General features: G+C 29.0%; 2 protein-coding genes across 4 annotated transcripts; one reads left to right on the forward strand and one right to left on the reverse strand.

Moving 5' to 3' along the window:
• Nucleotides 1-1642: 1642 nt before the first annotated feature.
• On the reverse strand, nt 1643-11724 carry LOC118446011 (BTB/POZ domain-containing protein 7). The gene is made up of 11 exons (XM_035876148.2): nt 11328-11724; nt 10467-10720; nt 10024-10388; nt 9384-9934; nt 9149-9312; nt 8663-9047; nt 8371-8523; nt 8122-8278; nt 7626-7804; nt 2690-2899; nt 1643-2331 (listed from the first exon to the last, which is right to left on the reverse strand). Exons 2-11 carry the CDS (start codon nt 10703-10705, stop codon nt 2050-2052), a joined length of 2685 nt encoding a protein of 894 aa, XP_035732041.1. The 5' UTR covers nt 10706-10720; nt 11328-11724; the 3' UTR covers nt 1643-2049.
• Nucleotides 3034-8334, forward strand: LOC118446012 (uncharacterized). 3 transcript variants are annotated; one of them, XM_085655497.1, is made up of 2 exons: nt 3034-3065; nt 6253-8334. In XM_085655497.1, exons 1-2 carry the CDS (start codon nt 3049-3051, stop codon nt 7478-7480), a joined length of 1245 nt encoding a protein of 414 aa, XP_085511623.1. In that variant the 5' UTR covers nt 3034-3048; the 3' UTR covers nt 7481-8334. The 3 variants fall into 3 exon arrangements, with proteins under 3 accessions (XP_085511623.1, XP_035732043.1, XP_035732044.1); XM_035876150.2 differs by lacking the exon at nt 3034-3065 and adding an exon at nt 3648-3802; XM_035876151.2 differs by lacking the exon at nt 3034-3065 and adding an exon at nt 4213-4229.
• Nucleotides 11725-12825: the final 1101 nt, after the last annotated feature.

Below are 12825 nucleotides of genomic sequence, written 5' to 3' on the forward strand. Positions count from 1 at the left end.
TATTATTATTATTATTATTATTACTATTATTATTATTATTATTATTATTACTATTATTATTATTATTATTATTATTATTATTATTATTATTATTATTATTATTATTATTATGACGGGGAGATAACATAAACACATTTCACGTGTTACAATGTATTTTTCTTTTTTTTTTTTTATATAAAAATAGTATCTCCTTTAAAACTTTGTTATATGCAACTTTCGAAATTTAGTTGCGTATACCCTTGTATAGGCTCCTTTCGAAAAAAGATAGAAAAAAAAAAGAAAAAAATAAACAAGAATAATTTTTCTTTTTTCTTTTTTGTATTTTTCTTTTTTAGAAAACTTGAAAAACATAATTTTATCAACCTTTTCGGAGAGAGAGAGAGAGAGAGAGAGAGAGAGAGAGAGAGAGAGAGAGAGAGAGAGAGAGAGAGAGAGAGAGAGAGAGAGAGAGAGAGAGAGAGAGAGAGAGAGAGAGAGAGAGAGAGAGAAGGAGGAAAACCAGACAGAGAGAGAGAGAGAGAGAGAGAGAGAAGGGGGAAAACCAGACAGAGAGAGAGAGAGAGAGAGAGAGAGAGAAAGAGATGAATAGAAACAATAATAAAAATAAAACAAGATGATTCACGAAGAATTATAAAACATTCTAATATAGATACAGATAGTTCCCGTGAATTATTTTACTATTATTTATAACTATATGCACGCACATTTAAGTGGCTAATGGTTCCGCATTAATATTAATGCTGCTTTATATAATATCTAACAGCGGAGAATGTATTTTCCTAAACGCCGGAGGGGAAAAAAGATTTTCATCGATATGATGAAAAAAATCAATTTGGAAGATATCATACAAATGTCTTGTTTCGTATAATTACAAATATTATATATGCTGAAGTTCTTTTTTTTCTCTTGAATTTAAAAAAAAAGAAAAAAAAAAAAAAAAGAAAGAAGGAAAGAAAATGAATCAAACGAGACTAAGAGTCGCGTAAAGTTCAAGAACGAGTGTTCCTATGGTTTTTATACGATTGGAATTACATAAAAGATCGGATCGTCGGTCTTTAAGAACTTAAATATATACTGAACTATAGAAATATACATATATAAAAATTAAACGCTTTATTGTACATTATTGATAATATCAGTCAGCAAATGATCTCCCATAGAATCTTAATTCTATGAAAATATAGACCGCTTTGCATATTTTCATACATTGCGGACCAGGGTCAATCCATCAATGAAATTTTTTACTTTCATTAATATTTCGATTAATATTTCGAATGAGTATGAAATTTTTGTTTTCTCTCGTATTTGTTTAAAACATCTTTATTTTTTATATTACATTTTATTCCCTTTTAATGGACAAATTATCGATTAAATTGAATTTTGGTATAATTAATCTGTAAACAATTACTACGATATAGAAAATATCTGACAATTAGATGGAAAATAAAGGAAATCTATCGCGACCGGTCCGCAATGTTTAAATACAGCATATCTCCGATATATGCATTTCATCAAAGTTTATTAGCTACATCGTTTAACGTATTTAAGTAAATACTAATGAGAATAAACACATGCATACGCACATAAATACACCCACATACATTATGAACACATTTTCACTGTGTGCTCATAGCCACAAACATTTTTCACGTTTCACAAATGTATAAGTCACAGCCGCATTATACCTCACATGCGGTGCATCTAATAACTATTAAGCAATAACTCTTTTCACATTATTATAATTATCGAAATAAATGGAACTTAATATTAACTACTTTCTTAGGCTGTGAACGACCTTATTAAAATCTAAATACAGATTTTCTGGGTTTGTTCTGTTTTTTTTTTTGTTTTGTTTTGTTTTGTTTTGTGTTTTTTTTCTCTTGTAATAGATTTGTACCCGCAATAACAAGGTTTCCTCATTTGTTCTTTTGTTTTTTTTTTTTTTTTGTTTTTTTTTCTTTTTTGTTTTCTTTCAGATACGCCGTGTAAAGAAGATATTCGTTCTCTATTAGCGGATTCTTTTCATTTCTTTCATATTGTATATAAATGTTAAATAAACCTCGGTAAGGCAGTGACGGTACGTTGGTACGCGTATGGCAGAGGAGGTGGGGCGGAAATATGTCCTTGATGCTGACGAGGAAGCGAAGAACGATTTAGACCTACGGTTCCAGTTGACGGTGAAATATGTTGCAATATATGTGACGTTCCATCGCCAAGATCCAATTCTTGATGTTCCATCAATTGCAAAGCTCCGAACGATGCAGTAGCCATTGCTACATCTGGCATTACTCCGGATAGATGGCCATCGCTGCAAGAGCTATTTTCTTGTTGCTATAAACATTTAAATTAGTTTTAATATATATAATAATTTATAACAATTAAACTTATAACAATTAAATAACTTACCCATGATACGAAAAAATAATTATATATACGTGTGCGCGCACACACACGCATACATACATATTATTTACTTTATTAATCTAAATAAAAATTCAATAACGGTTCGTTACCGTTATAATCACAAATTTAAAAACAAAAAAAGAAGATAAAAGAAAAGCAAACAAAAATCATTAACAAAAACAGTTATAAATAGCGTAGAAAATGCGATCCACATCGAGGAATGCACATGAATTGCACCGAATCGAGTTAAGAGAAAGCGTTAAAAGTAAATGACGTTATTTCTTACCTCTACAAGAAGTCTGTTATTCTCTCCTTCGATAACTACGGCCGGAAGTTCGTGTCTATCCGCATAAGATGAAGCCGGCCGAGGAAACGTCATATTCCTTCCATAATACGAAGGTGCGGAAGTTCTCGCGTTAATATCCATATCCGGCGAGTTTATATCTTCAATTCCGGTCATATTACTATCTTGCTGGTTCATAAATGATGCAGTGTTCTGTAAAATAGTTTGAAATTCGTATATGTATAAATGCGTGCCTTATGTTGAGTAATCTGAAATAATATACAGAATATAATTACTATGAAAACGATACATGAATAGAAGAAGAAGAAGAAGAAGAAGAAGAAGAAGAAGAAGAAAAAGAAATGTCACTTGTTCGAAGGTAAATCGATGCATTTAATTCGAAAATAAATCGGTAAGTTCTATATATATATATATATTTGTACATCGATGCACATTTACATCGAATGTACAATTTTCTTTGATACATATTATACAAACAGGACAAATACTACAACGAAATTTGAAGTCCGCTTTGTTATCAATACTCATGAGTAATAAAAGACATGAATATATTAAAAATAATCGTTGTTCAATCTGAAAGGTATATTTACCTTATCTATGCACAAAAAATAAAAAAAAATTATCTAACATATAAGCACTTTGAGTTGAAACTTTTATCAATCTTTTTTTATGTTAAATTAAAAGAATTTCACGCTTATGAAATCGATAATTTTTTTTCTGATATGAGATACATTATTATTATTCGAAATAGCGTTCATTCGTTCTCGATGGAATATGAATTAGATTCACAGCTATAGTAATGAATTCGATAAAATGACGGAGAAGTACATAGTAATGACAATGTCATGACTATGCAGTTCGTGCTTTGGGACGATAATAAATTGCAGCTGTTGCTCGAATTAACGTTAAATAAAATGATCTGTTCCTTTGTCGATGTAATTCTGGCTTTAATTCAGCGAATAACTAGATGGAAGATAGAGATGTCATTAATAGAGCTAGTATGGGGGAAAACAAAGGTCAAAGTCAGACGCGCGTCGAGTAGTAGAGCTTGTCTTTCAGTTCTTGCAGTTCCGTCGTGGCTAACCGATCTGTCATGTGAGTGCGATCAATTACTAAACAATAATTCTCATTACATCTATAATACCACTATTCTATTTTCATTCTCCTCAGTTTTGCTTCGTCAGACGATGACTCCTAACTCGGCTATTTTTAAATTCGCGTATTCATAAAGCGGGTCATTTAAACAGACTCTATTTTCAAATGTCAAACGCTTGAATTTACATTTTTATTTTTCTTCATTAAATTGATTTTCACACGTATATATATATATATACATATAAAAAGAGCATTACCTGCTTCTTTCATATTCCTAATTAAGTTTTACAAAAGATCATTAACTATTTATCTACGTGTAACATTTTATATAATAAGGTTTTAAATAGATCCTCTGACCCACACAGTTTATTCGGTATCCGTACGTCGTGTTAAATCTCTAACAGCAAAGTAAATTACATTTTCACATGTACGTATACATTCTTTCTGTAATAATGTATATAGCACATAATAACTTATGTTTGTCATATTCTATTATATATATATATATATATTTTTTCAACGAAATTTTATTTAATTTTTAAAAATAAAACCGTATAGGAAATAAAAATGTTCATTTGAACGTTAATAATTATTTACGTACATTTTTACAAATAATCATAAATAATAATTATATTTTAATGTATTTACTGATAAATAATCGCGAATGACTCAGAATACCTTGTATTGTATTTATTTAAACTTATAACTTTAAAATGTGCACCAGTCTTTGTTAATATTCCATCAAAAGCATATGCGCATAACATTCTACTTTACAAGATTAATAAACAACACTAAAAGTGTAAGTTTGTAGTCTCAATAATAAATCTATTATTTGAAATTTACTAATATCTAATATAAGGAAAATAAACAAATTAAATTAAAGTACATAACAAACTATATAATAAACGATGAACTATGCCGTTTATTTCCGCTAATAAGTCGCGCAAACGATTGATGTGATATTAAGTAATAAAAATAAAAAAAAAAAAAGAAAAAAAAGAAACAAATATAATCAAATTTTCTTCATTCCACGAATAAAATTATTTGAAAATAAAAAAGGAAAAAAGCAAAAAAAAATTATCTAAAACAATCTAAATTATATATTTATTTCTAAATCGCTTTTCATTTATGGCAAAAGATCGTATTAGCTTGTTGAAACATTTTTGTCTTACTAAAAAAATTCTATATCGATAAGATAAATACTCACGTAGAATGTATTGCAGTTATACGATAGGTCTTATCCAATCATTAAATTGGTTATTGTGGTTAAATCGCAAACGAATATATGTCATAGATTCTAACATCAAGTACCAACTTATTCATCTAACGTTTAAAAGATAACCATAAAGAGAAAAAGATAGAGAGAGAGAAAGAGAAAGAGAGAGAGAGAGAGAGAGAGAGAGAGAGAGAGAGAGAGAGAGAGAGAGAGAGAGAGAGAGAGAGAGAGAGATAGAGAGATAGAAAGATAGAGAGAGATAGAGATGAAGTATCACGATGGAAAATAGTCACTTTATAACTAGGCCATCATTACAAGTTGATTTCTCATATCAATTTATTGACAGAACGAAAAGATCGCTTACGTCGTCAATTACTTCGTGATAGATTTTCTTTGAATATATATTAATTTCACTATGATTAATATCATCCACTAACGTTATTAAACATCATACATTAAACTATATACTTATTAATCTTAATCTTTAATACCCGATAATATAAAATAAATGTATTTTAAATATAATTATATATAATTTAACCAGAATCTCATACCATATATTTCTATAGAGTGATAAATAAGCTTTGTTTTTAGTTTATCGCTTATGTTAAATAGTATCTATCTGTTGAATATTCATGTCAAACGCGGAGAACAATACCTATTACTTTTGCTAGAGTAATAGGTCTCATTTTTTATTCATTCGGAAGTAATACAAAAGAAATCGTTTATATGTGCATAATACATTTCCGATAATATCAATTTATCTATTTATCAATCTTTTTAGCATCAAGTGAAATCAACTAAAATTTTTAATTAAATTTAACGATAATATAAAATATCTTCAAAAATTACCATACTAGTATATGTGATATATATATATATATATATATATATATATATATATATATATATTGTCTTTTAAAAAATATTTATACAAAAGTAAATGTAATAATCATTGATATTTCATCATTCCTATCGTATTTACCACTCCCAGTCGATTTTTTTAATCAGTAAACATTTTGTATTAGTATGATTTATACCGTTGGATAAAACTTTACTTTCCCTATTGTTTGTTTTATTCGAAATCGGCTTTGTTACGACATAAGAAAAAATACACTTCCTTCTTATATTTCATAATATTTTAAAAAATATTAATTCTCCTGTACTTTTATCATTTTTATTATTATTTTCGTTCAAACATGATAATAAAGAACGACTATATGCTTCTTTATAGGGCAAACATGTGCGAACTAGAAACGTCACTACCGATAGAGGACTTTGAAGGACTTATAAAACAATCTCTTGGTTCTGGTGTAAAAATAAAAAATGTAACATGGAAACATTTAACTGATCCAGGAGAAAATTTTGGCAGTTTGATATTGGGTGTTACCATCAATACTGTAGAGAATTCTTCTTCAAACGCATTGAACGTAGTTGTAAAACTTCCACCAAAATCCGCATATCTTATGGATTTATTTAACAGTCCATTAACATTTAAAAAGGAATTAAAGTTTTATAGTGACATTGTCCCGGCTTTAAAGGACATTTACCGTTCGTATAATTTACAAGAGGAAGTATTTGTACCACACTTCTTTGGCGGAAGATTAGGCTTAAAAAATCCTAATGAATTTGATTCTCAGGCTGTCATCATTTTAGAAAATCTAGTATCATCCGGTTATTCGGTACAAAATCGAATTATAGGAATGGATATAGAACATATTAAATACGGTGTTAAAGAATTGGCAAAGTTACATGCAATGATCATCGGTTTAAAAGTAAAGAGACCAGATTTCTTTGAAAACTCTGTACTACCGATTTTAGTTTCTCCAAATAATGAAACTGCCGTAAAATGTATTATGGATATGATTCATAAAGCAATTGATGATTTAAAACATTTAGAAGAGGCTAAACCATATATGAAAAGTATTGAAGCTACATTAAAATCTACAAACATGACTGATATAACTAACGAAGACGATTTATGGAAAACGATGATACATAAAGATTTTTGGGTGAACAATATGTTGTTTCGTCATGATGCTTCTGGACATATAACTAGTATGAAAATAGTTGACTTTCAACTTTGCATTTATAGCTATGGCGTAGAAGATCTTATATTTTTTTTAATATCTAGTGCTAAGAAAGAAGTTATTGATAATAACTTAGATGATATGATTGATTTATATTACGATTCCTTTATCGACGTTTTAAAAATGTTAAAAGTAGATACGGAACAGTATAGTAAAAGTAAATTTCTGGAACTGTTGAATAAATGTGCACCTATAAAATTTTCACAATGCATTATGATGGTGCAAGTAATACAAGCTTCTCGTACTACTCATTCTGAGGTGAAAAATATGGAAAATACTGCAGAATTGTTTAAAAGAGAAACAAGCAAAATAGGCAATCAGAAATTGTTACATATAGTGGAGACATTTGCAAAAAAAAATTGGTTATTATGATAAAATTATATCTGATTTGAATTATATTTTAAATCACGATATATTGTAGTTATATACAATAATGAAAAATACTTACGTAATAAAATACTAGGACATTAATATTATATACTAAACAAATTGAATTTCTAAAAGAAATTATACTTACTTCTAAAATATCCGCTACTGCATCTGGTAAATTGAATTCTCTAACGACCCTTAGGCGCACTTGCCTATTAATTTCGCTTCTCGAAGATAAAGGTAGATCTATAGCTCGTAGACAACTTGGGGATTGCCTTAATTTTTGTTCCCGTTTAAGCATTGCAGCCATTGTTGATGAATCTGGCACTAAATATTTTACATAATGTAGTACATTTTAAATATAGTTTATTTGTAAAAAAGAAAAACAAAAGAAAAAAAAAGAAAAATAAGAAAAGAACTATATACAATGTATATAATACATTCCTATAAGATTTGTATAGAATATTATTGGAAATTAATTAATATATATTGAAATATAGTATCTAAATATATTATTTTAAAATATCATATATATATACATAGTCTACTTAATTTGAAGTAAAATCGATACAAAAAAAAAAAAAAAAAAAAAAAAAATTAATAATATTTAAAAAGATAATATAAATAAATGGTAAATTAAATACCTGGAAATGCAGCTGCAAGAACATCTACGCCAGCAGTGCCCATAGTTCTTGGTTTTTCGTCAACCATATATAGCGCATCCGGTATATCCGCAACATATCGTGTTCTTTGCAATCTAACAAGATCCGTATCTTGGACTATCTGTTCTTCGACTAAAGACTAAAAAAATGTATGAAATGATTTAATACATATTTAATAAAAAAAAGGTGTACAAATTTTGTATATAGAATATAATGTATTCATACTCTTACCTTAATTTCTTCATAATAAGGCATGAATAATCTTGGTCTGACAAAAAACCCATTCTTTTTTCCACCTCTTATCCAGGCATTTGTATGTATATTATCCCTTCCATCTCCTATCATGTGACTAGGAGGAGTAGAAACTAAGCCTCTTCTGATAGCCTTTTAGAAAATAGAAAAACAATCAATGATTATCATATTTTTAAAGATTTTATTTATAAAAAAAAGTAAGTGTGTATGTGTATGCGCGCGGTAATATAATATATATTATATTATTAATGATTGAAAAAAAATATATCACCTGAGTTAATATTTCACTGTTGTGTGGCAAGATATGGTCAATTCTGACAAGTGGTAATAGTTCACTAAGTATTTCTCGTAATTCAATATCACTAAGATCTTTCTTTTTAACTCCCTTTCTTGTTACAGAGTGTACTGTATGATTTAATAAATTTGGTTCCCTATCTTCCATGCGCCGAACCAATTCATGTTCGCCCCATTTTAAAACAGCCTGTAATATTTCCAGTTCACTTGCTTGTAGAAAATGACTTTGCAAAACATTTACTAGATGGGCATGATCCAATTGATGAAGAATCGATGAAGAAGCGATTGGTTGAAATTCTTCTCTTAAATAATGTAATGCTTGTCTGTGTACCCATGCAGATCCATGAGGTTGACTACCCCATCTATAAAAAAAGAGGATAATTTTTTTTGATTATACTTACATACACATGTGATTATATTGTAATTTTTTTTTTTTTTTTTTTTTTTTTTTTAATAAGCTTACTTGAGTACTGTAGGAAGTGATTCTAATGTCAGACAATCTAGAATAATATCTTCACAGCCTTGAGATAATATATCTAACTCAAGAAATCTACCAATTTGATATAATTCCATTGCTTCTTCTAAAGGACTTGGTCTCATTCTCCCTGTATGAGTTAATGCCTGCACCTATTAATTTATATTGTAATGTATAACAAATATTATATTGTAATAATTTAATATATAAATAATGTAATTACCTCACCAAGACTACCAGCACTATTTCCACAACCATTACCTCTCAATATTAATGAGAGATCAACGGTATCTAAATAGACAGCATGTAATAGAACCCTAGCATATCTTTTCGGTATTACACTTTCATCCAAAATTATTCTAGTAGGTATATGTAGCGTTCTTTCCGTACGATCTTCTCCTGACTTAGTACGTCTTTGTATCAAATTTCTAAAAAATGGCGACCTCGCAGAAAGTATTGCTTTATGGCATGGTAGCTCTAATTTTGGTCGAAATCCATACTCAGAACACCCACTGTCTGGCCTTTGACAATCGCTATCTGACGTAAAAACTAACGCAGCATCAGCATAATCACCGGTATCAAGTAAGTATCTAAGATCTTGTTCTAAAGGATTCAATGTCCCAAATTCTTCGCCAAGTCGTTGTAATATATTTGTTCCAAATGTTGCATCATGTGGACAAATATCACCAGTATAGAGGTATCGTAATAAAGCAGAAAATGTCTGAACTTCTAAATTAGGTGTTCTCAAATCTAAACATATTCGAGCACCGTAACCTATATACCAAGAAAGTAAAATAATAAACGTGTGTATTAAATGTTATTATTAAAATAATTTTTAAAAAGAAAAGATTTTGGATATGTACCAGGGTATCCTGCTAATAAATCCCTAAAATATGGACAACGTGCGGATAATATGGCCCTATGAACGGGAAAGCATGCACCTTGATAGACAAGATCGGCATCGGAACACTGCTTGTAGTCATACAGTAATGATAAATCTTGTTTGAATGTAGCAGCTGGAGGTCTGGCTAATTCTGCTTGAACATGAAGATCTTTTAAAGCAGCTAAGGCTTCGTATTCTTCTAAAAGTGCTATTGCTTCTAAATGACTCCATGTTGATATCATGTCTCTAAAAATCCTCCCGTGATCACATACTTTAGACGAACGACGTTTTCTAATAAATTTTTTACGCAGTGTAGCAAATCCTGTCATTTTCTTTTTTCTTTCTCTATAATGAAGATATAAACAGATTTATTATATAACCAGGCTTATTAGACATTTTGCATTTAAATAATATATTTAATACCTAATTGCAAGTCCATGTTGATCATAGTGGCCAGAAGGCGAAAGCCTAGCTGCTTGAACTGAATCTCCACCAACACTTGCAACACTTGAAGATGCGGATGCACCCATTCTATGGATCATATGAGAAGCATCTTCTCCCCATCCACTCATGAACCAGCAACTTCTTTTATTATCACTATTTGTTTCCCTTGTTTCTCTACTTTGCAATGCACATGGAGTTAAAATCCTCAATACATTCATAGTTCAATTACCAACCTGAAATTATCATATTAAAAGATTTTGACAATTGTTTTAACGTTTACATATAACAATCATTTTTTCTTATCTATAATTCTTTAACAATGACGTAAATTAAAATTAATAACAAAATCGCATAAATAAAAGCAAAATAATCGTATAAATAAAATGTATCAACTATATATAAAAATGTCAGCAAAATATTATTTCTGAAATAATAATATAAATAATATATAAAAATTACAAATAGAATATCTAACAGAATTGTGAACATTTGTTAAGGAGAAAAGAAATTCGTAAACTTTTTGAAAAATTAAATGTTCTATTAGAAAGCATAACAATAGAAAAATCATATTAGAAAGTATATTACTTTGTAAAAACAAAACAATACCTTATGTTCTGTATTATAAAAGGAAGTCTTTTATCGGTAATATTATCGTCGAAATTTTTTCTTTCGTATTTATGTTAAAGTTAAAGAAAAAAAGATAATTTTTCTATACTATAACACGTAAACATATTTCGAATGTTTAAATGTTTAGCATTGAAAGAAACTAAATCCATGACCCACATCTGTGTTAACATGCAAACATTCGTAATTATTAACAATCAAAATTAATTTTATTACCTTAATCCTTCTTAAACATTCCTTTCACCCATCATTTCCATGTTTGTACTGTAAGACATGTTTGGATATAAATTGAAGCCAACGATCATCACAATGCATAACGACGGCCATGTTTACACTCAACTGCAGTGTATAGTTTAATAAAAGTTCAAAGCGAAGAGTTTCATTTATATATACACATATCCATGACAAGAATTACCGTTTAATAAAGCTATATCGATGTAAATTGATATATAGATTTATCTGATAAACTTTGTTTTATTATAAATACGATATAACTTAGCACGAATCAGCTGTTCCATTTTTTCACAAATTATTATCGTTCTACACCGTATATGTACTATGTTACGAAGCGATGCTTCGTTAAACATAGGTTACGCCTTTACCGCCATCTAACTCAGTTTACCTAAACAGTAACCAAGTGGTAATAGGTATTAGACAATATTATATATACCATCAAATATATATATGGATTTGCACGTTCGATGAATCCGAATAATGCACCTGTTAGTTCGATTGATTTTATTTAAGAGAGAGAGAGAGAGAGAGAGAGAGAGAGAGAGAGAGAGAGAGAGAGTGAGAGCGAGAGAGGGAGAGAGAGAGAGAAATATATGAAAGAGAGAAAAACAAACTTTTTCAAATATCACAAAAACAAATTAGAACTGAAGAAACTTTTTAATGTATTATTTTTAATAGAACTTAATATACCTTTAATGACAATAAGAATAATTCAAATGCATACTTATGCAACGTCGTATTCCGAATTGATAAATTTTTTTTTAAATTGTTCATCATCCCTAATTTTACAATGATTCGCGCCAACAATGAATACAAACGTAATTCTTGAAAGATTTCGATGAACAAGATCTCATTTTAAAGATGAAGTTTTGAGCGAGGACATGGTATTATAGAATTTTTAAAAAAAGCTTTATTTTCTTTAAAAAAAAATTGTTTCAAGAAATGATGTTTTTTTCTCGGGAATAATTTATCTATAAAAATAATGTTTTTTTAGAAGAATTCGATAGACATGTCCTTCGTTAAATCTTTATCTTTAAAACATGACCTTGTTTATAAAAATCGATTAACAATTACAATCGGACTGTTGGCGTAAACGTTGTTTTCCATATTTTTCATGGAAAAAAAAAAGTTTTCGTATAGTGGCGCCTCTTGAACTTTGCGACAAATAGAAGAAACTCGTAGTCCCACTACTAATTTTCATATAAACGCTTTTTGAATGGTATGTGTTTTCTTTCCGTGAAGTAAACAATTGCTTCCTCGTTTATATGCGTAAACCAATTCATAGATTTTCTGGTCCATTCCAAACGCAAGGAGGAAACACATTTAACGATGTTTCTCGACACAGAGAAGCTATAAAATTTATTCAAACATTTTAATGAGCTTTTAAAAGATAATTCTATGATAAAAATAAGTGCCATTTAAGTTTTATTTTTTGAGATATTCTTAAATTTTTTTTAATAATATCTCAGAAACACGCTAT

Source organism: Vespa mandarinia, chromosome 1 (assembly GCF_050613455.1).
Source record: "Vespa mandarinia isolate Hongniang chromosome 1, ASM5061345v1, whole genome shotgun sequence".
NCBI lineage: Eukaryota > Metazoa > Arthropoda > Insecta > Hymenoptera > Vespidae > Vespa > Vespa mandarinia.